Raw genomic sequence first — 27,947 nt, forward strand, 5'->3', positions numbered from 1 at the left:
ATTGTTTAAGGCGTCCATACACACACGCGTTATGATAGACCATATATAGTATTTATATAGATACATTAGTGAGAGAGGGGAAAAACGTCAAAACTGGAGTTGTCGGTGTAAGGGGTAGGGTGAGGCGCACACCACCTCCGAAATCCTTGATCTGTCACTGGCTACCCTGTGTATATAATAGGGATCAGAGCTTTAACTATGACTGTTCCTCTTTCTCTTCCCGAGGTCTTGGCTATCTTCTACTCCCTCCTTTTCTCCCTTTTCTCTCTTTTTTCTTTTTCTTTCCCTTCCTTTCTCTCCTCCTTTTCTTTTTTTCCCCCTCCTTTTCCCTTTTTTCTTCTCTTTTTTTTTCTCTCCTCTTTTCCTTACCCGGGGGCGCGCGCCCCAACGCCCCCCCCCTGGATACGCGCCTGTTCAAGTATTGACAAGCGCAGTCAAGCACAACAATGGCACATCATTGGTGTAATCACGTGATATTTTGTTTGGTTCTGCATCACTATAGTATGAATTCTTGCAGTATCGAATGATTCATCTGTCGAATCACATTAAGGTTGTGTACTTGAAGCAAGGCAACCACTAGTTGCTTTCAAGAATGAGCTGTTTCCATTTTTTCTAATTTCGTTTCGTTACGATAATCTAACGTTATTCTCTACGCCGGTACGTGTGTATGCTACATTCTTATCGGTAATTATATCCCCTAATGTCAACCAATCAAAGAAACCCAACCATCCTAGTCACAATGCGGTATATATGAACAATGGATTAGTGTATGCAATGCCCCTTAATTAAATTATCTTTATAATTACACTAGAACTTTAGACTGTTGATTGGGATTGATTGTTAGGTTCTGATGGATTTCTGATTGCATACTACTACCGTATGTTTGGGCCTAGCCTTGGATCATAAGAGGAATAGGTTATATGCAAATCACGGTATACTGTATACCGTCTGTCACGAGACTGAATGCAAACATACAAGGAAGATGGCTGAACTTTTGAAGTGGTTCGCCATTTTCTTCATTTGTGGGATTTCGCATACATATGCAGGTTTGATATATAATTAAATTCAATTTAAAAATTATGTTAAATTTTTCTTTCTTGTACTCTTTCTTCAGTTCGCATGGTACCCATACTACGGTAAAAAAAATCGAACTGACATCGTCTCTGCTTCAGCGGATTTGGTCGTGTAGTGTAATGCGGTAAAGTGTTTGTCAAATTCGCAAATATGATTTTACAGTAAACTTATTTTCTGGGAAAGAGATAGGGTTGTTATTCATTTGTTGCAATTAGACCTACATTGAGTTGGCCTATATATGTATTCTCAAAACGATGTTCTTATATAGGTTATCAGAATACTGTGATGTACAGTTGGGTGACATTACATTAACGTTCCAATAGCCTATGTGTTAATTCTCACGAAACACTGTGTACTCCCATTCGGCATTGATTCGAGAGTCACATGTTTTCATACTATACTGTACAACAATCGAATAATTTCAAGCAAACTAAACACTTACAATTCAAAGATACATTGGCGTTGCTGCTATAATTGCAACCAAAGCACTGGTGTGCCAGTCTGCGCAAAATATGATACCTTTCCTTGTTTCCTTCTCTAATAATCGAGAAAGTGAATTAAGTCAAATATCTTCCTACGATAAAAATACTTTTAAAGGTATTAATCTCAAAAAGAATAAAACGTGGAGTATCAATAAACGCTTCCCTAGATACTCAAACCATTTCTCTCTTCTTCCTTTACCCATTTTATGAAACGAAAATATTTAATCCTGGTAATCTGGTACTAATGTCATGAGAGACATTTGGTCCCCGGAGCGATCATCATTTGTGCATACTGACAACGTATTACACATCTATGAATTGTAGTTTCACTTTTGTCGGGTTGTCATGAATTATGCATTTGTAAGAGCCGTGTTTTTTTTTAAGTGTTACACCCACTTTATACCACAACATCGCTTATTACAAGAAGATGTACCTCACCCAGTAGTCCATGTTGTCTTCGAGGGGTGGGGCCAGGGGAAAGAATGATCTGCAAATAATTTTGATCTGTAATTTCCGTTGGCAAATGTAGAATTTTTCAGTATCAAATGAATGTGAATGTACCGCACTATTACTGTCTCGACGCATTAGTAGGCCTTACTCCAGTGCCACCCCTCTAACATAACTGGGTGGTTCACCTCACCCCCTCCCCCCCCCCGCTTCCAACCCGGTACCGCTGTAAGCTCGTCCTCTATATTCCTACTGAAATACCTCGTGAACTGCATGAATCCATACTGTAAACAGAGACATCTGTGCGCTTTTGTACGAAGTATACATTGACGACTTACGTACAGCTATCAAACGTCACACCACCATTAATATCGTTTGACCAAACAGCCAAGGGAGCAGTAAAAGTTGCATGCCTTCTGCCTTTATTAGGTTTTACCAATGTGGTGCCTTCTGCGTAACGTAAATACGTGCGTAAAATGTCAAATGTAAATAGTGTTTTTCCTTTCATTAATCCCGTAGAAAACTGCACGTATGACGGAGAAGCCCCTTTCGTTTGGATTGGTAAGTTTAGAGGCTATTATTGGACAAATGGACAAACATGGAAATGATTACACACATGCGTATATATTGCCCGTTTGTGGACTGTATCTTTCACATTATTCACTTCTGTGGCAATTTTGTGACTGATTCTTTGGGTGGAAATGAGTAACTATATGATGCTGCATCAAAAGTTAGGCTGAAGTTTCCTAAACAGTGATCGGATTTATTCAGGGGTTACAAAGCAGTTTACAGTGTATATTTTCAAGATTAAAATATATATGGCCGATATCGGCACATGTTGTTGCCTTTTGCGAGGAACAACAGGAGGGGAGTGTAAGATCCTGTTGTAGTGGTATACCTTAATTCTTACCGATTTTCACAGTCCATCCGTCCCTTCCGAATACGAACGGAAGTTAGAAACCTACGATATTCGTTTTTTGTTCTTCTACAGACGACGCTCCAGATTGCTTTGCTGATGAAAGCTACTGTCAACAGTTTGGACTCGAGTATGTATGTCAAGAGCCTTCCCAAAATGCATCATGTGCCAATGGGACTCGTGTACTCTGTTCGTTTCCTACACCTTCGACCGCCCTACAAGACACACCTTCAACGATGTTGAAAGTAATAGCATATAATGTGTGGGAGTTGCGCTATCTCTACTGGCAGTCTGGTCAACGGGAGAGAACCTGCCGAGTAGTTCCCGAGATCCTCCGATTGCATCCCGATGTAGACGTCATCGTGTTCAATGAGGCTTTCATGGGCGGTTGTTTTGCATCAGGACTGGATGATCCTTCGCTAACGCTTCGTGATATCCTCGAGTTTTATGGTTTCACAGAATACACGATGACTGTTGGAAACGTACCGACGACAGCCAAACCGGAAAATGGAGGTGTTTTTATTGCATCGAAATGGCCGATAACACGTTCAAGACGTCTCGTGTACGAGTACTCAGAGCGTACCACAGCAGATAGTTTGTCACAAAAAGGGGCGGTGTACGCACGCGTGGAGAAAAGCGTTGGAGGTCAAGCAAAAACGTATCACATATTCGGCACGCACCTTCAAGCTTTTGAAAGGCGTAATAGTAGTTTAGTAAGAGTCCTTCAAGCACAAGAGATGTACAATTTTAAAGAATCCCAAAATATTCCCAGTGGCGAAGGGGTCATCTACGCTGGGGATTTAAATGCCGATCAAATCAACAGACCAGAACATGCAGAGGAAGTCATCGAAGAGCTGAATGCAATTGTTCCTCCAATCGTCGGAGAATATCAATCATCTTATAACAGAGGAATAAATGACATCTTCTTAGATATACCCTCAGACGGTAGTTGGCTTGACTACGCCCTCTACAGCACGGAACACCTTATACCGGCCAGGTCTTCTTTACAAGTGGTTAGACCAAGAAGTCAACGACCATTCCGTGTCTGCCTTAATGCCATTCCGCCGGGTCATTCGTATCCCGAATCTTCGAGATGCCTAAGAAGTAAAGAAATAACCGACTTGGCGGATCACTTTGCAGTGATGGGAACGTTTGATTTCGGAGACGGAATGTGGACCACAACCCAGGCCCGTGAGTTGAATTATATTATTTTGTAAAATACTATGATAATCACTTATGGTATAATATTTAGTGAAATGAGATGATACATAAGTCCTTAGCTGGAATCCCTAAATTTTGTCTCACATGACAAATGTATCCAACTTTAACACGGTAGTTTGATTTTCATGAAACGGTCTCTTGAATTTGTATAGCCTAAACTATGTCGGTATAGCATATTCATAATCACATACACGCATTCTTGAATTCGTCGTTTTAGCATAAACGAGAAATTAGTTTCTTCCGCAGATCCTGAATATAAATTACCGATGTAAAGCGTTGGTGACTTTCAAGTAATAATTCATTCAAAAGCAAATGTAACGAGATTTGTTATGTATTAAGTATATAAGTTTGCCTAGCATTATGTAAAATGTACCCTATTTTATGAAACACATTCTAGCAATTAGGAAAACAGTGTGCAAAGTTTGGCAGAAGACATGTCACTGTAATCTTCTTAAAGTTTTCGCAATTAAAACTTTTCTCTTTGTATTATGTTTCTACAGCCGCCTGCTATGTACCTTCTGGTGTACCATCTGTGTGGCTTGGTAAATCCATTTTCCTTGATTTTTATTTTAGGATCATCTTATTTGTGCCAACACTATAATATTTATTTACAAACTATGTGGCGAATACATTGTCTTGTGATTTTCGAAATCAAAAATGAGTTGGAAGGATGCTGTACATGCGTTTTAAATTGCATTATGTAGAAGAAAAAAGTATCTTACTATGCGAACATTTTACCTACCCCTTGTCTAAAGAGGTACTTACCATCCACCTTTTGTTTTTCTTCTCGAAACATCCAATAATTTTCATTTCAGCGAAATGACAAATTTAAGTTCAACTTGCATGTGATTCGTAACAGCACATTGATGAAATAATATTATCAACCATAGTGCTTCATTTTCCTTCTTTCCAAAGATGATGCACCCGATTGCATCGCAGATGCAGACCATTGTGCCAGATTTGGATTAGATTTCGTTTGCAGTGAGACTTTCGTCGATCCTGATCCTCCATTTAATAACTCGTGTGTAAATGGAACCAAAGCCTTGTGTTCTTTTCCACCGATACCCAAATCTCTCCAACTCACTCCGGCGACCCATTTCAAAGTCCTTGCCTATAATATCTGGGAATTGAGGTATTTATACTATGAGACAGGGCAAAGGGAAAGAACTTGTCGAATTATTCCAGAAGTATTCAGACTCCATCCTGATCTTGATGCGATTATTTTTAACGAAGTATGGATGGGTGGATGCATCGCTGGATGGAACTTTACCATCAATGGAGATCTGATGATGTACCGGGAGATACTGACGAATTATGGATTCAAGTACTTTACAGCTACCCTTGGAAATCCGCCATCTCTGAGAACCTTCGAGAATGGAGGGGTTTTCATTGCCTCCAAATGGCCAATTTTAGAAGAAAAGCAAACCATTTACAACTCCACGGTCACGTTGTCCGCTGACACTTTGTCACAGAAAGGTGCAATGTACGCAAAGATTCAAAAGACGGTTGATAACATACGTCGTGTTTATCACGTGTTCGGGACACACCTGCAAGCTACTGGTCGATTAAACGCAGATAATGTTAGACGTGATCAGGCTCGGCAAATGCACGAGTTGATGTTAAGCCTAAACTTACCGAGTACGGAACCCGTCATCTATGGTGGTGATCTCAACGCTCGTTTAGGTTCACGACTAGCGGACGACATATTTGAAATCTTGGATGCATCCCAACCACAAAAAGTTGGAGAACTAGATTACACGAGCGATAAAACCATTAATGATTTGTTCGCTGGAGATGGGCGAACGGGTCAGAGTTGGATCGATTACACCTTGTATAGTAACGCATATTTACTACCAACAAATGCAACGACACAGGTCGTGAGACCTCGAGCTCAGGAGCCATTCGAAGCATGCATTGATGACGTCAAAGTGTCGCCCGGCCCTGTCTATCCAGAGAGGAGGTACTGTCGCAAACCAAAGAATGTAACGGACTTGGCGGATCATTTTGCTGTTCTCGGGACATTTGATTACATTTACGGTAAAGTTTTATTTTTAGATATATAAGTTAGCAGGATTCGAAGCCACTTGCGCGTTACATACAGGACATAAACGCTCGTTTTGGTGTATCGTCAGTTATAATAATTTTAATAATAATAATAATTTTAATAATAATAATAATAATAATAATAATAATATTAATATTAATAATGATAATGATAATGATGATAATAATAATAATAATAATAATAATAATAATAATAATGATGATAATAATAATAATAATAATAATAATAATAATAATAATAATAATAATAATAATAATAATAATAATAATAATAATAATAATAATAATTATAATAATAATAATAACAATAATGACGACGACGACGATGATGATGATAATCAGGCAGTTATTTTTAGTTTTCAGCATGAAATACCAATTTCCTTGTAAGTTTGATCTACCAATAGCTGTTATTACTTTTGAATGTTTGAAATATCAGTTAACTATTTATTATTATTTAACAAGTGTGTCTTCATACTGTTTAAACAATTTTTTATTGCCATTGTTTCTTTCAGACAATTGTCCGGCAGAAAAGCCTGTTCTTTCTGTGTGGGTAGGTGAGTAACAGTATCGTTCGAAGAAACGTCCTAACCATGTAATCAATGTGATACGCTAGGTTGCTTATTACATGCAAGTGAAACTCCATACGGATATTAATGCGGCATGTTTCACATCCGAAAGAACTTGTAATATTACCATAGTACTACGATATAAAACTGCTGTCAATTTTTAAAGCTGATGAATGAAGCGTGTCTCTAGCAAAAGTAATTGAATGTGTCTTCTTGTTTTCAGACGACGCCGTCGGATGCATCGCAGATTCGTCTTACTGTGACATCTTCGGATTGGATTACATTTGTACTGCCGATATTGTTGATCCATCTCCTGTCAACCTCTGTAAGATTGGAAGAAAGGCCCTATGTGCCTTTCCACCGAGAACCACACCATTGTTTGATACTCCAGCGAATGAACTAAAGGTAGCTTCATATAATATATGGGATTTGAGATATCTCTACTACGAATGCGGACAGCGGCAACGAACATGTCGTATGCTTCCTGAAGTATTTAAACAACAACCAGACCTTGACGTCATCATCTTCAACGAAGCTATGATGGGCGGATGTTTTGGTGGTTTTAACGTTTCGGATACCCGCTCCATTATGTCTTTTCGAGAAATCTTGAGGGAACAATACGGGTTTCGATATTCGACCAGAACTATTGGGACACCGTACACCTTGCGGAAACCTGAAAATGGTGGTATTTTCATCAGTTCCAAGTGGCCAATCATTGAGGCAGATGCAAAGGCGTACGAAAATTCAATTAGAACTTCTGCCGACAGCTTTTCTAATAAAGGAGTAGTTTACGCCAAAATAAGAAAATCAGATGGAAACATGTCACATATTTATCATATTTTCGGGACCCATCTGCAAGCTGGAGGGGGTCAAGAAGGGGATGTCGTACGTCAACAGCAGGCTGGAGAGATACACGAGTTCATGAAGCAAAAAAATATTCCTCTGAACGAAGCCGTCATGTATGTTGGGGACCTTAACTCTGGATGGTTTGAAGAAGATGGACCGATCATTCTTGGAATATTAGAAGCTACCCAACCGGAAGTCATCAATATGAACTATACAACTGATCAAAGTATAAATGACTTAATCGATAAACCACATAAAACACCACGATGGATCGATTATGCAGTTTACAGCAGTGTTCACCGCCAACCGATTAACGCCACCACAGAAGGATTTCGTCCCAGATCAGATGAATACTTTGAGCTCTGTATAAATGATGTCGCCATTGCAAACGGTCCAATCTACCCTTGGTCTCAAAGATGTAAAAATTCCCGCAGTGCTACAGATTTATCGAATCACTACGCCGTTATGAGTAAGTTTGTCTTTGGACCGAAGAACGAGTTTCCAGGTAAGTGAAGAAATAACTATTCTTTATTGATGTGATTTCATTATATATTTCTAAACATTTAGACCCGTTAGCATTTTGTTTACATGCAGACTGTCTATTTCATCAATCGTTGTGAAAATGCATGCACTTGGCCACCTGGTAATGGTAGCATATGAATTAAAGGAATGTTCAAGAATATTTGACGTTATTGAGAAACGAATTGGATATTAAGGATTAATATATTATGAAGTAATTTTGAAGTTCACTCCAACAAGTAATATATCAACAATGCTTATTTGAGAAGGTGTGATATCTTTACAGCAAATGATGTTCATTGAACCAGGGGATGGCTGCTCATATACTTGATGTTTAATATATATTTGTTTATTGCAAGATATAACTGATGTTCTTTTTGACTAGCTGTGAGCGTGCTTTGTTCAGGAAGTGATTTAGACTAACGAAGTGGTAATATCGATGTTGATTCCCACGCACCCCTCATCACACCCATGATGTCCGTGCCCGTCCCATTTGTTTTTGCTGAAATTACCAGACTTTTACATAACTATTACTGATATGGGCCGAAACTACCGACCAAGTACGAATGTGTAAGAAACAATGACATATGGGCTAGCTAACTACCGTGATTCAAACCACACAACCAATTAAAAGAAATATGCTCAAGACTATTGCAAAATGTGCATGGCCAACCCTCCCCCCCCCCCCCCCAGGTCCCAAATAGTTCTGTCTCATTTGCCTTTTCGTACGTATAGCGTGCGTTGTTGTAAAACTTAACTATATTTCTCTTAATTATCTATCAGAAACCTGTAAATATGAAGGAGAAGCCCCTTATGTTTGGATTGGTAAGTGTTTTTTTTTAGAGAAGAATGTGAATTAATACGAAGCATCTAGTTTAAACACAACTACAAAATATACACCCGCAAACACCCACGCTTGCATATATGTCGATTGTTTGTCACTATCTGTTTAATAAATTATTCTGTTTTGTTGCAAATAAGTAACTGATTGGGGGAAGCCCCTTATGTTTGGACTAGTAAGTGTTTCTTTTTCATAGAGGCATTTTGATTAATACGAAGCATATAGATTTATCACAACTACAAAAACATACCCACAAACATACACGCGTGCATATATTTCGATTGTTTGTCACTGTCTTTTAAATGCATTTTTCTGTTTTGTTGCAAATAAGTAACTGTTTGGGACTGAATATTTGAAATAATGCTACAGCAAGATCAAGGTTGCAGTTCTTTATTATACAGAAAATTTATCAGTTTACGAATTATACTAGTTGTACTAATTATAATATCGGTACAGAAATTAAGGCTATCAACAATACCTGAAAATATGGAAGGAAGAGCTTATTTAACAAACCGGCAACTCCTCGCCCCCCCCCCCCATTATTGAAGATTATGATTACGAATCTCGTTGTGTTTCTCTCCCACGTGCAGACGACGCACCAGATTGCTTTGCTGATGAAAGTTACTGTCAACAGTTTGGACTCGAGTATGTATGTCAAGAGCCTTCCCAAAATGCATCATGTGCAAATGGGACTCGTGTACTCTGCTCGTTTCCTACACCTCCGACCGTCCTACAAGACACACCTTCAACGATGTTGAAAGTAATAGCATATAATGTGTGGGAGTTGCGCTATCTCTACTGGCAGTCTGGTCAGCGGGAGAGAACCTGCCGAATAGTTCCCGAGATTCTCCGATTGCATCCCGATGTAGACGTCATCGTGTTCAACGAGGCTTTCATGGGAGGTTGTTTTGCATCAGGACTGGATGATCCTTCGCTAACGCTTCGTGATATCCTCGAGTTTTATGGTTTCACAGCATACACGATGACTGTTGGAAACGTACCGACAACAGCCAAACCGGAAAATGGAGGTGTTTTTATTGCATCGAAATGGCCGATAACACGTTCAAGACGTCATGTGTACGAGTACTCAGAGCGTACCACAGCAGATAGTTTATCACAAAAAGGGGCGGTGTACGCACGCGTGGAGAAAAGCGTTGGAGTTGAAGCAAAAACGTATCACATATTCGGCACGCACCTTCAAGCTTTTGAAAGGCGGAATAGTAGTTTAGTGAGAGTACTTCAAGCACAAGAGATGTACAATTTTAAAGAATCCCAAAATATTCCCAGTGGCGAAGCGGTCATCTACGCTGGGGATTTAAATGCCGATCAAATCAACAGACCAGAACATACAGAAGAAGTCATCGGTGAGCTCAATGCAATTGTACCTCCAATCGTCGGAGAATATCAATCATCTTATAACAGAGGAATAAATGACATCTTCTTAGATATACCCTCAGACGGTAGTTGGCTTGACTACGCCCTCTACAGCACGGAACACCTTATACCGGCCAGGTCTTCTTTACAAGTGGTTAGACCAAGAAGTCAACGACCATTCCGTGTCTGCCTGAATGCCATTCCGCCGGGTCATTCGTATCCCGAATCTCCGCGATGCCTAAGAAGTAAAGAAATAACTGACTTGGCGGATCACTTTGCAGTGATGGGAACGTTTGATTTCGGAGACGGAATGTGGACCACAACCCAAGCCCGTGAGTTAAAGTATTTTTGCTGATATTTTGATAATCAATTCTGAAATCGATTTTTTTACAAAAGCTAAAGCATTATTTACTAGATTGTAGGAAAGTATCTTCATTGTAACACAACGGGTCAAACACTGTCAAATTAGAAGCACCATTTAGGCATAATTCCAATTTATGTCGAAAACTCTATAAGTCCTTTTCTAGTCATCTTCATTTTGAAAAGAAAATAATAAACCAGACTTAATCAGGCATAACAGTTCACATAGTTACTGGGCCGCAGTACTGATAAAAGGCGAACAGGAGACGATCATTGCTAAGTTTCACATATGTTGCCTTGTGAAATTTGCAGTTTGAACTCAGACTCCGAATTAATATTGTATGTTAATATTTGGCTTTGATGTTTCCAGTCCGAGTTAAACGAATGACTGTGAAGGAGGGTATTTACTCGTGTATTATTAGAGGTTTGTAAGTTTTGGGCAGCCCAACCTTCACCCGACATTATAATAAGCACCATCGACCATGTGGATTATAGTTATATTATGACCATACTTAATATTGAAAGGTTAACTATGTACAGGGATGTGTGTATTTCAAATATACTAGCCAATCTATAACTAATATATCATATTTATAATAAAATCCAAAATTCAACAGAAACTATTGAGGCAGAAATGGAGAGTCGATAATTGATTCATGAATTGAGTGAAATAAAAATGATTAATCACTAATAATTAACAATATCTATTGGTACTTTCTTTATATGCAGCCTCCTGTTATGTACCACCTGAAGTACCGTCGGTTTGGCTAGGTAAAGTATTTCTTTGTTGCGAAAAGTTCATATATAAATTGTTGCTCTGTAATTATCATTTGAATCATCATCGTTGGTTTGTTTTCCATACAATCATTAATTTACAAAAGAAACTAAAGATGTGTATCTCTGTCAAGACATGTAATGTGTGGGTTGGTGTATCCATTATATTTACAGTTTAACATGTATATTTTTCCATGTGACTCCTAACCTGGCCCCTTCCCAGTTTCATTGGCACCTCATCCACTCCACTCTTGTAGCTTATCATGATCTAATTTATGTTGGTCATTAAGCCATATATAAGATTACTTCGTTCGAATAAAATAAGCATGGAGCTGCTTCTTTGAAACAAAGTATTTTACATTTAGATTTCACGAAATATGTATACCTTCTCTTTCATTAATAAAGTCATAACAAACCAGAAAACCTAGTTTGGTTGTTTATTTGAAAATATACACTAATGAATGAAGGCAACGTGAACAACGTGGCACACAAAATCAAGGGAATGATCGAATCGACCAATCAACCGTATTCTAACGTTTCTAACTTTGTCATTTACCTACTTCTCGATGTAGTTTTCTATGTGTCTTTAATTTATCAACATTGAACATCATACTGAATTAACTTTTCCCGTCATTGTTTCCTTCTTTCCAAAGATGATGCACCCGATTGCATCGCAGATGCTGACCATTGTGCCAGATTTGGATTAGATTTCGTTTGCAGTGAGACTTTCGTCGATCCTGATCCTCCATTTAATAACTCGTGTGCAAATGGAACCAAAGCCTTGTGTTCTTTTCCACCGATACCCAAGTCTCTCCAACTCACTCCGGCGACCCATTTCAAAGTCCTTGCCTATAATATCTGGGAATTGAGGTATTTATACTATGAGACAGGGCAACGGGAAAGAACATGTCGAATTATTCCAGAAGTATTCAGACTTCATCCTGATCTTGATGCGATCATTTTTAACGAAGTATGGATGGGTGGATGCATCGCTGGATGGAACTTTACCATCAATGGAGATCTGATGATGTACCGGGAGATACTGACGAATTATGGATTCAAGTACTTTACGGCTACCATTGGAAATCCGCCATCTCTGAGAACCTTCGAGAATGGAGGGGTTTTCATTGCCTCCAAATGGCCAATTTTAGAAGAAAAGCAAACCATTTACAACTCCACGGTCACGTTGTCCGCTGACACTTTGTCACAGAAAGGCGCAATGTACGCAAAGATTCAAAAGACGGTTGATAACATACGTCGTGTTTATCACGTGTTCGGGACACACCTGCAAGCTACTGGTCGATTAAACGCAGATAATGTTAGACGTGATCAGGCTCGGCAAATGCACGAGTTGATGTTAAGCCTAAACTTACCGAGTACGGAACCCGTCATCTATGGTGGTGATCTCAACGCTCGTTTAGGTTCACGACTAGCGGACGACATATTTGAAATCTTGGATGCATCCCAACCACAAAAAGTTGGAGAACTAGATTACACGAGCGATAAAACCATTAATGATTTGTTCGCTGGAGATGGAAGAACGAGTCAGAGTTGGATCGATTACACCTTGTATAGTAACGCATATTTACTACCAACAAATGCAACGACACAGGTCGTGAGACCTCGAGCTCAGGAGCCATTCGAAGCATGCATTGATGACGTCAAAGTGTCGCCCGGCCCTGTCTATCCAGAGAGGAGGTACTGTCGCAAACCAAAGAATGTAACGGACTTGGCGGATCATTTTGCTGTTCTCGGGACATTTGATTACATTTACGGTAAAGTTTTATTTTTAGATATATAAGTTAGCAGGATTCGAAGCCACTTGCGTGTTACATACAGGACATAAACGCTCGTTTTGGTGTATCGTCAGTTATAATTATTATAATAATAATAATAATAATAATAATAACAACAATAATGACGACGACGATGATGATGATAATCAGGCAGTTATTTTTAGTTTTCAGCATGAAATACCAATTTCCTTGTAAGTTTGATCAACCAATAGCTATTATTACTTTTGAATGCTTGAAATATCAGTTAACTATTTATTATTATTTAACAAGTGTGTCTTCATACTGTTTACACAATTTTTTATTGCCATTGTTTCTTTCAGACAATTGTCCGACAGAAAAGCCTGTTCTTTCTGTGTGGGTAGGTGAGTAACAGTATCGTTCGAAGAAACGTCCTAACCATGTAATCAATGTGATACGCTAGGTTGCTTATTACATGCAACTGAAACTCCATACGGATATTAATGCGGCATGTTTCACATCCGAAAGAACTTGTAATATTATCAAAGTACTACGATATAAAACTGCTCTCAATTTTTGAAGCTGATGAATGAAGCGTGTCTCTAGCAAAAGTAATTGAATGTGTCTTCTTGTTTTCAGACGACGCCGTCGGATGCATCGCAGATTCGTCTTACTGTGACATCTTCGGATTGGATTACATTTGTACTGCCGATATTGTTGATCCATCTCCTGTCAACCTCTGTAAGATTGGAAGAAAGGCCCTATGTGCCTTTCCACCGAGAACCACACCATTGTTTGATACTCCAGCGAATGAACTAAAGGTAGCTTCATATAATATATGGGATTTGAGATATCTCTACTACGAATGCGGACAGCGGCAACGAACATGTCGTATGCTTCCTGAAGTATTTAAACAACAACCAGACCTTGACGTCATCATCTTCAACGAAGCTATGATGGGCGGATGTTTTGGTGGTTTTAACGTTTCGGATACCCGCTCCATTATGTCTTTTCGAGAAATCTTGAGGGAACAATACGGGTTTCGATATTCGACCAGAACTATTGGGACACCGTACACCTTGCGGAAACCTGAAAATGGTGGTATTTTCATCAGTTCCAAGTGGCCAATCATTGAGGCAGATGCAAAGGCGTACGAAAATTCAATTAGAAGTTCTGCCGACAGCTTTTCTAATAAAGGAGTAGTTTACGCCAAAATAAGAAAATCAGATGGAAACATGTCACATATTTATCATATTTTCGGGACCCATCTGCAAGCTGGAGGGGGTCAAGAAGGGGATGTCGTACGTCAACAGCAGGCTGGAGAAATACACGAGTTCATGAAGCAAAAAAATATTCCTCTGAACGAAGCCGTCATGTATGTTGGGGACCTTAACTCTGGATGGTTTGAAGAAGATGGACCGATCATTCTTGGAATATTAGAAGCTACTCAGCCGGAAGTCATCAATATGAACTATACAACTGATCAAAGTATAAATGACTTAATCGATAAACCACATAAAACACCACGATGGATCGATTATGCAGTTTACAGCAGTGTTCACCGCCAACCGAATAACGCCACCACAGAAGGATTCCGTCCCAGATCAGATGAATACTTTGAGCTCTGTATAAATGATGTCGCCATTGCAAACGGTCCGATCTATCCTTGGTCCCAAAGATGTAAAAATCCACGCAATGCTACAGATTTATCGAATCACTACGCCGTTATGAGTAAGTTTGTCTTTGGACCGAAGATCGAGTTTCCTGGTAAGTGGAGAAATAACTATTCTTTATTGATGTCATTGCATTATACATTTCTAAACGTTTACACCCGTTAGCATTTGTGTACATGCAGACTGTCTGTTTCGTCAATCGTTGTGAAAATGCATGCACTTAGCTGCCTGGTAATGGTGGCATATGAAATAAAGGAATGTTCAAGAATATTTGACGTTATTGAGAAACGAATTGGATATTAAGGATTAATATATTATGAAGTAATTTTGAAGTTCACTTCACTAAGTAATAGATCAACAATGCTTATTTTAGAAGATGTGTTTCCTACACAGCCAATGATGTTCATTGATCCAGGGGATGGCTGCACATAAACTTGATGTTTAATAAATATTTGTTTATTTGTCAATATATATAACTGATGTTCTTTTTGATTAGCTTTGAACGTGCTAAGTTCAGGAAGTGACTTAAACAAGCAGCCCCATGATGCCCGTGTCCGTCCCATTTTGTCTGCTGAAATAACCAGACTTTCACATAACTGTTACTGATATGGGACGAGACTGCCGACCAAGTATACGAATGTGTAATAAACAGGGACATATGTTCTAGCTAACTACCATCATTCAATCACACAACCAATTAAAAAATACGCTCAAAACTATTGCAAAATGTGCATTGCCCACTCCCCCCCCCCCCCCTCCCACGTCAGGTCCCTAATAGTTCTGTCCCATTTGCCTTTTAGTACGTATAGGGTGCGTGGTTGTAAAAGTCAACTATATTTCTCTTAATTATCTATCAGAAACCTGTAAATATGAAGGAGAAGCCCCTTATGTTTGGATTGGTAAGTGATTTTTTATATTTATAGAGGCATGTCGATTAATACGAAGCATCTAGATTTAACACACAACTACAAAAACACCGGCAAACACCCACGCGTGCAAATATGTCGATTGTTTGCCATTGTCTTCTAAATGCATTATTCTGTTCTGCAAATAAGTAAATGTTTGGGACTGAATATTTGAAGTAAATGCCACAGCAAGACCAAGGTTGCAGTACTCTATTATACAAAACACTCATCAGTTTACGACTAATTGTACTAATTATAATATCGGTACAGAAATTAAGGCTATCAGCAATACCTGAAAGTAATGAAGGAAGTGCTTACTTATTTAACAAACCGGCAACTCCTCGTTTCTCCCCTAGCACTATTGAAGATTATGATTACGAATCTCGTTATGTGTCTCTTCCACATGCAGACGACGCCCCAGATTGCTTTGCTGATGAAAGCTACTGTCAACAGTTTGGACTCGAGTATGTATGTCAGGAGCCTTCCCAAAATGCATCATGTGCCAATGGGACTCGTGTACTCTGCTCGTTTCCTACACCTTCGACCGCCCTACAAGACACACCTTCAACGATGTTGAAAGTAATAGCATATAATGTGTGGGAGTTGCGCTATCTCTACTGGCAGTCTGGTCAGCGGGAGAGAACCTGCCGAATAGTTCCCGAGATTCTCCGATTGCATCCCGATGTAGACGTCATCGTGTTCAACGAGGCTTTCATGGGAGGTTGTTTTGCATCAGGACTGGATGATCCTTCGCTAACGCTTCGTGATATCCTCGAGTTTTATGGTTTTACAGAATACACGATGACTGTTGGAAACGTACCGACGACAGCCAAACCGGAAAATGGAGGTGTTTTTATTGCATCGAAATGGCCGATAACACGTTCAAGACGTCACGTGTACGAGTACTCAGAGCGTACCACAGCAGATAGTTTGTCACAAAAAGGGGCGGTGTACGCACGCGTGGAGAAAAGCGTTGGAGGTGAAGCAAAAACGTATCACATATTCGGCACGCACCTTCAAGCTTTTGAAAGGCGAAATAGTAGTTTAGTAAGAGTCCTTCAAGCACAAGAGATGTACAATTTTAAAGAATCCCAAAATATTCCCAGTGGCGAAGCGGTCATCTACGCTGGGGATTTAAATGCCGATCAAATCAACAGACCAGAACATGCAGAAGAAGTCATCGGTGAGCTGAATGCAATTGTACCTCCAATCGTCGGAGAATATCAATCATCTTATAACAGAGGAATAAATGACATCTTCTTAGATATACCCTCAGACGGTAGTTGGCTTGACTACGCCCTCTACAGCACGGAACACCTTATACCGGCCAGGTCTTCTTTACAAGTGGTTAGACCAAGAAGTCAACGACCATTCCGTGTCTGCCTTAATGCCATTCCGCCGGGTCATTCGTATCCCGAATCTCCGCGATGCCTAAGAAGTAAAGAAATAACTGACTTGGCGGATCACTTTGCAGTGATGGGAACGTTTGATTTCGGAGACGGAATTTGGACCACAACTCAAGCCCGTGAGTTAAAGTATTTTTGCTGATATTTTGATAATCAATTCTGAAATTGATTTTTTTACAAAAGCTAAAGCATTATTTACTAGATTGTAGGACAGTATCTTCATTGTAACACAACGGGTCAAACACTGTCAAATTAGAAGCACCATTTAGGCATAATTCCAATTTATGTCGAAAACTCTATTAGTCCTTTTCTAGTCATCTTCATTTTGAAAAGAAAAGAATAAACCAGACATAATCAGACATAACAGTTCACATACTTACTGGGCCGCAGTACTGATAAAAGGCGAACACGAGACGATCATTTGCTAGGTTTGACATATGTTGCCATGTGAAATTTGCAGTTTGAACTCAGACTCCGAATTAATATTGTATGTTAATATTTGGCTTTGATGTTTCCAGTCCGAGTTGAACGAATGACTGTGAAGGAGTGTATTAACTTATGTATTATCAGAGGTTTGTAAGTTTTGGGCAGCGCAACCTTCACCCGACATTATAATAAGCACCATCAATCATTTGGATTATAGTTATATTATGACCATGCTTAATATTCAAAGGTTAACTATGTACAGTGATATGTGTGTTCCAAATATACTAGCCATTCTATAACTAATATATGGTAAACATAATTAAATCCAAAATTCAACAGAAACTATTGAGGCAGAAAGGGAGAGTCAATACTTAATTAATTAATGGAGTGAAATAAAAATTATTAACCGCTAGTAATTAACAATAGCTATTTGCACATTCTTTTTTATGCAGCCTCCTGTTATGTACCACCTGAAGTACCGTCGGTTTGGCTGGGTAAAGTATTTCTTTGTTGCGAAAAGTTTCTATATAAAATATTAATCTGTTATTATCATTTGAATCATCATCGTATGTCATGATTTAATTTATGTTGATCATTAAGCCATATATTAGATAACTTCGTTCGAATAAAATAAGCATGGAGCTGCTTCTTTGAAACAAAGTATTTTACATTTAGATTTCACGAAATATGTACCTTCTCTTTCATTAATAAAGTCGTAACAAAACAGAAAACCTAGTTGGGTTGTTTATTTGAAAATATACACTAATGAATGAAGGCAACGTGAACAACGTGGCACATAAAATCAAGGGAATGATCGAATCGTTACCAATCAACCTTATTCTTACGTTTCTAAGTTTGTCATTTACCTACTTCTCGATGTAGTTTTCTATGTGTCTTTAATTTAGCAGCATTGAACATCATACTGAACTAACTTTTCCGGTCATTGTTTCTTTCTTTCCAAAGATGATGCACCCGATTGCATCGCAGATGCAGACCATTGTGCCAGATTTGGATTAGATTTCGTTTGCAGTGAGACTTTCGTCGATCCTGATCCTCCATTTAATAACTCGTGTGTAAATGGAACCAAAGTCTTGTGTTCTTTTCCTCCGATACCCAAGCCTCTCCAACTCACTCCGGCGACCCATTTCAAAGTCCTTGCTTATAATATCTGGGAATTGAGGTATTTATACTATGAGACAGGGCAAAGGGAAAGAACATGTCGAATTATTCCAGAAGTATTCAGACTTCACCCTGATCTTGATGCGATCATTTTTAACGAAGTATGGATGGGTGGATGCATCGCTGGATGGAACTTTACCATCAATGGAGATCTGATGATGTACCGGGAGATACTGACGAATTATGGATTCAAGTACTTTACAGCTACCCTTGGAAATCCGCCATCTCTGAGAACCTTCGAGAATGGAGGGGTTTTCATTGCCTCCAAATGGCCAATTTTAGAAGAAAAGCAAACCATTTACAACTCCACGGTCACGTTGTCCGCTGACACTTTGTCACAGAAAGGCGCAATGTACGCAAAGATTCAAAAGACGGTTGATAATATACGTCGTGTTTATCACGTGTTCGGGACACACCTGCAAGCTACTGGTCGATTAAACGCAGATAATGTTAGACGTGATCAGGCTCGGCAAATGCACGAGTTGATGTTAAGCCTTAACTTACCGAGTACGGAACCCGTCATATATGGTGGTGATCTCAACGCTCGTTTAGGTTCACGACTAGCGGACGACATATTTGAAATCTTGGATGCATCCCAACCACAAAAAGTTGGAGAACTAGATTACACGAGCGATAAAACCATTAATGATTTGTTCGCTGGAGATGGAAGAACGGGTCAGAGTTGGATTGACTACACTTTGTATAGTAACGCATATTTACTACCAACAAATGCAACGACACAGGTCGTGAGACCTCGAGCTCAGGAGCCATTCGAAGCATGCATTGATGACGTCAAAGTGTCGCCCGGCCCTGTCTATCCAGAGAGGCAGTACTGTCGCAAACCAAAGAATGTAACGGACTTGGCGGATCATTTTGCTGTTCTTGGGACATTTGATTACATTTATGGTAAAGGCTTTTATGTGTAAATATTCAAATATGTAAGTTAAATCCTGTAGAAGAAGGTTATTTTTCTGTCATATATAAGACACTAATTTTCATTTAAGAGCACGTATTTTTCAGCTATTAACTTGTGATTCTAATCTACTAATATAAGTGTGTCGATTTGACAGGTGTCAGTATCGCTTATCAAATAATTATCTTTAACTCTTATGTCTTGATATTCCTAATACGAAGTTGTTATTGCCGTTATTCTTTCAGACAATTGTCCGGCAGAAAAGCCTGTTCTGTCTGTATGGGTAGGTGAGTAACTTAATTGTTCGAAGAAACGTCCTATCTATGTGGCCAATGTGAAAAGTGAGGTCGATTTACATGGACACAAGGTGGTAACCGGTCAACTAATAATAGTTCGGGGAGGGGGGGGGGGCTGCAATTCGTTTAACAATTTTCAGCAAAAAAATTACCATTCTAGTGGAATCCCATACAGATATTTACACTTCATATTTCACATCCGGAGGAACTAAAATGATGAAATAAATGTTTCTTCTCATTGTTCTTACTCCAGACGACGCCGCCGGGTGCATCGCAGATTCGTCTCACTGTGACCTCTTCGGATTAGATTATATTTGTACTGCCGATATTGTTGAACCATCTCCTGTCAATTTCTGTAAGATTGGAAGAAAGGCCCTATGTGCCTTTCCACCAAGAACCACACCATTGTTTGATACACCAGCGAATGAACTAAAGGTAGCTTCATATAATATATGGGATTTGAGATATCTCTACTACGAATGCGGACAGCGGCAACGAACATGTCGTATTCTTCCTGAAGTATTTAAACAACAACCAGATCTTGACGTCATAATCTTCAACGAAGCTATGATGGGCGGATGTTTTGGTGGTTTTAACGTTTCGGATACCCGCTCCATTATGTCTTTTCGAGAAATCTTGAGGGAACAATACGGGTTTCGATATTCGACCAGAACTGTTGGGACACCGTACACCTTGCGGAAACCTGAAAATGGTGGTGTTTTTATCAGTTCCAAATGGCCAATCATTGACGAAGATACAAAGGTATACGAGGACTCAATCCGAGATTCTGCAGACAGCGTATCTAGTAAAGGAGTCGTCTACGCCAAAATAATAAAGTCAACTGGCGATATGTCCGAGATTTATCATATCTTCGGGACCCATCTACAAGCCGGTGGAGGTGATGAAGGCCTTATTGTCCGCCAAAATCAGGCTGGAGAGATTCATGATCTTATGCTTCAAAAACACATTCCCTTGAACGAAGCCGTAGTGTATGCTGGCGATCTAAACTCTAACTGGTATGGTACAAATGGGGCGATCATTCTTGGAGTATTAGAAGCTACCCAGCCGGAGATTATCAACATGAACTATACAACTGATCAAAGTATAAATGACTTATTTGATAAACCACATAAGACAGCAAAATGGATCGATTATGCAGTTTACAGCAGTGTTCACCGTCAACCGATTAACGCCACCACAGAAGGATTCCGTCCCAGATCAAATGAATACTTTGAGCTCTGTATTAATGATATCGCCATTGCAAACGGTCCAATCTACCCTTGGTCTCAAAGATGTCAAAAGTCACGCAATGCTACAGATTTATCGAATCACTACGCCGTTATGAGTAAGTTTGTCTTTGGACCGGAGTCTACTGTAACACCGTCCTCCGAACAGACTCTTGGAACTGATACGACATCAAAAACGACGCCTCAGACATCCGTCTCAACGACAACAAAATCACGTGTAACTACCGAGGCACCTGGTAAGCTAATACGTTGGCCTAAAACTGTTAATGATTGAAGGTATTTACTGTGTTTCTAAAACCGAGAAGACCCTTGTTATACTTCTCATCAGAACAATACATTCATACTCCAGAGTGAGTGCGCGCGAGTGTGCGTGCGTGCGTGAGTGAGTGAGTGAGTGCGTGAGTGGATGGGTGGGTGGGTGAGTGAGTGAGAGTGAGAGTGAATAAAGCATTGAAGCATACAAGTTTTGACGACTAACAGGGTAATTCAAACGAGTAACAATGTGTGCTCTGTGGGATGCGTAAGCGCTGTATAAGTGCACCAGCTGTGTCACACGTTCACACTTCGGTGATATAGCAACTGTACGCTGATTTTTTTTTTTTTTTTTTTTTGTCTATTGTTTTTTCGTTATGCCTTGTGTAGAATAATACGATCAATTATAATACCTTGTAAATTTTCTAACCTTTAATTGCAGTTCGGTGTTCGGATGTGGAAAATATCAACGAACCTACCGTATGGGTCGGTAAGAAACTTTTTACTTGATGACATTTCACAGCTTAAATAGGAACGTCACCGTATCGAATCAAACTTTACAGTACGGGTGAAATTAGTCTTGGCATATACTGCGCAACTCTACATAAAGCTTGCGCTTAGGACAGAAACTAGCTGAGTATATACAAAGTGTACAAAAGCAAGTGGATTTGAACAAATCGTGCGGTATGTAACGATAGATGGTGCAACCTCACTTCTTACAGAAGTTCAGTGCGTTACCAGTAGATTATACTACTCATTATCCCCAGACTTATGATTACATGCTGGTCCGAAGAAATCTAAGATAAACCCCTGGTGTTAACAGAAGAAATTTCTATGAGCAATGGTTCTTGATGTTACAAGTTCATCCTTAACCAAACATGTGTGATGAAAAATGTTAAACAGAACCATATTATCACTGTGATTAAGAACATCATTAACAAAAGGCCTAACCATCAATTTTATTGCCAATACTTGCTCTAATAGATATTTTTAAATTTCATATTTTTAAAATAAATTTGTCAATAGATTTCGCATCGGTTATCGACCAAGAAGTATTGAAAACCCGTATATGAGGTAAATGAGGTCATATTGAAATTTGATTGTCTCAACTTTAGTTTTGTTGTCCTAATATGCTAATTGCTTTTTTCCCAGACGATGATCCAAATTGCAGAGCAGATGCTTTGCATTGTGCTCGATTTGGTTTGAAGTTTGTGTGCCAAGACGAGATTAAGAATCCTCACCCCAACGCGACCTGTCAAGAAGGCTTTAAGGCACTCTGTTCTTACCCACCTATTCCAAAGCCTCTTGTCACTACTCCGGTAACCTCCTTTAAATTGCTTGCTTACAATGTGTGGGAGCTGAGATATCTTTATTATCAAACGGGTCAGCGGGAACGCACCTGTCGCATATTACCAGACCTTTTTCGCCAAAATCCTGACCTAGATGTGATTATTTTCAACGAAGCGTTTATGGGAGGTTGTCTTGGTGGATTTAACATTTCAATTTCTAGGGATTTCTTGCGATTCAGAGATATTTTAGACTATTATGGGTTTACCTATCACACACAAACAATTGGGAACCCACCGACTGTTAGAAAGTTTGAAAACGGCGGTGTCTTTATTTCGTCTAAGTGGCCGATATTAGAAGCTGAGAATGTCATCTACGAAGCGACTGTACCATTAACTAGTGATGACTTGTCACAGAAAGGTGCTGCCTACGTAAAAATACTGAAGTCGGTTGGTGTAGATAATCGAGTATATCACGTGCTTGGTACTCACCTTCAAGCCACAGGACGACCGACTGCCAACGACGTTCGTCTTCAACAAGCTATTGAAATGCACGACTTGATGCTGAGTAGAAATATCCCCATGAACGAGCCTGTTCTTTATGGCGGTGACCTAAATGCCGATCGATTCTCAGAGCTCGCTGCCGATATCTTCGAAGCTTTGGAAGCCGAAAATCCTACCATCGTTGGAGAACTAGGCTACACGTCAGATAAAACGATCAACGATATCTTTGCTGGAGATGGACGGACGAGCCAAAAGTGGATAGACTATGTACTCTACAGCACGGAACACTTACAGCCAATGAATGCTAGCACCCAAGTTGTAAGGCCTCGGGGATCAACTCCATTTGAGATATGTTTGGATGAATTCAAGGTTGCACTGCGTCCTGTATATCCAGAAAACGACCGATGCAGAAAATCAAAGTTTGTTACAGATCTAGCTGACCACTTTGCTGTAATGAGCACATTTGATTTCGATGGAAGCGTGTGGGTATCACCAACAACCGGTGTTCATAGCACCACGTCACCAAGTACCCCATCGACTACGCCATTACCTACGTCATCTCTTTCGTCTTCACCAATTACCTCATCAGTACCTACAACTACCGTGACTACTCCCCGGTTCACGACAAAGATGTCAACCGGTAGGTAAATTCCATGCCATTTCGGTGCTCTGTTCGTTGTTCTTTGGCAAAGGAAATTGTCGCATAGTTTTGCCTTTATTGATATTTTAACCATTTGGATCATTCCGATGGCCGTTCTCCACAAGTAACAAAATGTATATACTTATATCAACGTATTCAACACAATCTGCTTTTCTTAATAACATTTCCTATTGTTATTTTGGTGTTATTTTATATTGGTGACACTAAATTCACAATAATAAAGTATTTACAGTTATGTTACTACATCATTTATCGATATCGCTTGAACAATATTCACTCAGTATATCAGGAAGCTTTGTGCTTGCAGACGCAGATACGTGTTAAATATGTATATTACGATGGGAACACTAGCTATTTTAATGTTTGCTATTTCTCTACAGAATGTCCCAATCAATTTGATGAGCTCTCTGTATGGGTTGGTAAGTTACTGTTTGCAACTTTCTCTTCTGCGCTTTTGTATTTATTTTATTTGGCGCGCTTTTTGGAAAAGACCCGTAAAGCCATAAGTTAAAAGTTTTCTGGATCCATGGGTATTTGTGTTGTAGGGTGTATAGTTGGCAAAGTTTACTCCCTAATTTTAAGTCTGCTATCATAAAAATGAAACACAAATAATATGGTTTCGATCCATTTTGTTATCCTCGTATGGAACAATTCGTTATTACAAACAATATATCGGTTTTGCTTTCATTCTCATCATGGATCAACTTTTACTTCTCTTCTTAAGATGACGCACCCGATTGTCACGCCGATGCGAGTTATTGTGACAGATACGGCTTACTCTACCTTTGTGAAGATGAATTCAAAGATCGCACCGAAAACGCTACTTGCCCCGAGGGTACACGGGTCAGATGCGCCTTTCCTCCCCCTACTGTGGAACCAATTGTGTCACCCGTAACTACCCTCAAGGTGATCGCCTATAACGTGTGGGAACTTCGCTATGTCCTCTTTCAACTAGCACAACGGGAAAGGACGTGTAGGGTAGTACCACAACTAATATCGATGCATCCAGACCTAGACGTTATTGTTTTCAACGAGGTCTTCATGGGTGGCTGTTTTGCCCCCTTCACCCCAATCAACACTTTAACCTTACGTGAAATTCTTGAGTTGTACGGCTTTAAATATTATACAGCCACTGTCGGTGATCCAAGACCTAGCCCAGTAAAGGTTGAAAATGGTGGTGTCTTTATCGCTTCCAAATGGCCGATCGTTGAAGAGAAACAACATGTCTTCAAAGATGCCGATCGTTTATCGTTCGATAATTTCTCCGGTAAAGGTGTCATGTATGTCAAGATCGAGAAAACGGTGGATTCCCAGACGAAAACCTTTCACGTGTTTGGTACTCATATGCAGGCAGCGAATTACCACATACAGGAAGCGATTCGAGTCATTCAAGCAGTCGAAATTTACAACTTTCAACAGAGCTTGAACATCCCAGAAGATGAACCCGTCATTTATGCCGGTGATTTAAATGCAGATAGGATTAACCGTCCTCAGCATGCCGCAGAGGTTATAGACGCTCTTCGGGCTGGGCTGCCGGAGATAGTCGGAGAACTAGCTTACACGTACGATCAAGTAGAGAATGATGTCTTCTGGGCATTCCAGACGGGTCGATTCTGGCTTGACTATGCCTTGTTTAGTGTAGAACATGAGCTTCCTGTGTTATCAACCTTGGAGGTTGTACGACCTCGAGCTTCCGTCCCGGTTGAAGTTTGTATGATTGCTCCTCTACCGATAAATAGAGCCCCTGTTTATCCAGAATCTCCGACTTGCAGGGTATCTAAGAATATCACTGATTTATCTGATCATTACGCCGTCGTTGGAGTATTTGATTATGATCAATCTAAAATAGTCATAACAACAACACAACCACCCGAAAACGAAGTTACAGAAGGGAGTGATGGGGCTCGACTTGAACCTAAGATCGTCATATTATTGTTTACGGCGATACTAACTGCGTTGCATTTTCTGCTGAAGTAATGTACACAGCAAAACTGGAACACGTGAAAAGAAATAAACTCTACATATATATGAAATATCATTTTAGTAACACTTAATTACCACGTTGTACATATAATATACTATTGGAGTCATTAATTGAACAAAAATGTAACTTTTTGTCACAAACCTATGCAATTGGCTACGTTAACATGTGGAATATTTGTACGTGTCAAATTAACGTTTACTTCTGAAAGACATAGTTTCCTTCGTTATTTTTCAATAATTTATTGAAATATTGAGTTAATAAAGGCTCCCTTATTTAGTATTCCACCTCGATGTCAGGGGTGAGAATTATTCAACATAAGGGGACTGGCACCAATATAATGTTAGGAATACCTAACTTTATTTTTTATTGGTTGAATAGAATATTTGTTTACACACGAAAGAGAATTCTGGGACATTCAGAGAATTCTGGGACATTAACCTCGCCACACCCCCTCCCCCTTCCTATCACCGTCTTCCCAAGTTGAATCGATATCGCTGTTATAACATTGCCCAGTACTGGGCCACGTTTCCTGTGACCTGTGCATGGAGAAAGGGGGATGATTTTATTCTTTGATACATTATACACGAAAAGTATGCCTATTGCATTGCAGTTTTGTTTAACTTAACGAATAGTCCAAATGAACTTTAGGTGAACCTTTATACTATGTCTATATGTGCAGATATTATGTTTGAAAATTGAAATATTTCACCAAAGGAAAACTTGAAGAAAGCAGGTGGTATATGTCATAGATTCACACTGACAAAAATTATATTGCTTTACTCTATACTGTTTTGGCTTTCAATGAGCTATGGACGAAAGTGTCACTAAAACGTATGCTTTGTTCCGATGCAGCTGGTTTCGTAGTAGAAATTGATTTCAAATTGTGAAAAATAAGATATTTGTAGTAATAGTTCTAGATCCGGATATCGCCCTTCTTTTCCTCAAGTTCGTCTCTGGAAAAAAACACGTATGAACGTCAAATGAACATCTCAAACTCACTTTGTTTAGGATTAAATTTAATGGTGCTCAAATTATATTCCTCTTTTACTTGTTGCCAAACGTTCATTGATCTCTGAACTATCCTTTTAATTGAACATAAAATTTTCCATTCAGATTTAAAGCATCGACCATTCAGAAAGGATCTTTCAACGGAAGTATTAGTAAATCAAACTTGTACTTTGTATTCGTTTGCTTTCGAAATGAAACTTGAGGAGCTAAGTGAAAGAACTTCATCTTAATAAGACTATGATAAAGAAACAACACTTCCAGTCAAATTCAATACTGTGTTATAATGTGGACTAAGCTTGATGTTTAAACAGCTATTATAATAGCTTCACTCCTGTAGCCTGTAGATATATATGATACCTCTTAGAATTCCGATATCGTTAACAAACATGCATCTTTCCAAACGAATACATTAAAGCCTATATGATTCGGTCTTTTTTCTTTCTTTCTTTCTATTTATCGCTTTTGCCTCTGTTTCCAGATCGTCTTAACATCGATGCTGATTCAGTGTTAACCACAATTGACGTTTCTAGCTCGACGATTAGATGGCATATTTACACAGCCTTTCCATAAAGCAAACTACTTTAAAAGTAAATCCAATGAATTTCTTCGATTCAAACGTTCCAGTTTCAAAGTTCAAATTGATTTAAAGAGTATCTTATTTACAGAGTAGCCATACACTGTACACGCGAAGAGGCCGTTATCGGAGATAGTCCATAACCATATAAACCTACTAATGTTCTCGTTCATGTGTGTACATACTATCACAAGTCACAACCGTTATAGGTTCTGTCAAATTATTTTGTCAAAAAAGTCACACAATTTCGAGTTTGTTTGTTTGTTGTTGTTTTGGGGGCGGGGGTTATAGGGAACAAAGCGAGAACGCACGATGCTCGTTAATGATTTATCGACAGAACCTCCCTTGAAGTTAATTATTTTTGAACAATAATTATCTACTATAGAGGAAGCTAC

The 27,947-nt window shown here is 39.3% G+C and overlaps 1 protein-coding gene across 1 annotated transcript; it reads left to right on the top strand.

The window, feature by feature from the left end:
- The first annotated feature begins 808 nt into the window (after positions 1 to 808).
- On the top strand, positions 809 to 27,402 carry LOC139970372 (uncharacterized). The gene is made up of 23 exons (XM_071976007.1): positions 809 to 1,046; positions 2,523 to 2,564; positions 2,995 to 4,110; positions 4,641 to 4,682; positions 5,056 to 6,177; positions 6,717 to 6,758; positions 6,994 to 8,121; positions 8,919 to 8,960; positions 9,567 to 10,682; positions 11,440 to 11,481; positions 12,138 to 13,259; positions 13,601 to 13,642; positions 13,878 to 15,005; positions 15,769 to 15,810; positions 16,226 to 17,341; positions 18,101 to 18,142; positions 18,612 to 19,733; positions 19,986 to 20,027; positions 20,290 to 21,519; positions 21,978 to 22,025; positions 22,688 to 23,965; positions 24,367 to 24,405; positions 24,711 to 27,402. The coding sequence occupies exons 1-23, from the start codon at positions 983 to 985 to the stop codon at positions 25,961 to 25,963; spliced, it is 13,260 nt and encodes a 4,419-aa protein (XP_071832108.1). The 5' UTR covers positions 809 to 982; the 3' UTR covers positions 25,964 to 27,402.
- Positions 27,403 to 27,947: the final 545 nt, after the last annotated feature.

Source organism: Apostichopus japonicus, chromosome 8 (genome assembly GCF_037975245.1).
Source record: "Apostichopus japonicus isolate 1M-3 chromosome 8, ASM3797524v1, whole genome shotgun sequence".
NCBI classification, from domain to species: domain Eukaryota; kingdom Metazoa; phylum Echinodermata; class Holothuroidea; order Aspidochirotida; family Stichopodidae; genus Apostichopus; species Apostichopus japonicus.

What these genes read in the sequence shown, in the direction of transcription:
- LOC139970372 (XM_071976007.1), top strand. Translation starts at nt 983, where the DNA reads ATGGCTGAACTTTTGAAGTGGTTCGCCATTTTCTTCATTTGTGGGATT. An exon ending in GACATTTGATTACATTTACG is followed by an intron (nt 6,178 to 6,716) that starts GTAAAGTTTTAT and finishes TGTTTCTTTCAG; the next exon opens with ACAATTGTCCGGCAGAAAAG. An exon ending in ACCGAAGATCGAGTTTCCTG is followed by an intron (nt 15,006 to 15,768) that starts GTAAGTGGAGAA and finishes ATTATCTATCAG; the next exon opens with AAACCTGTAAATATGAAGGA.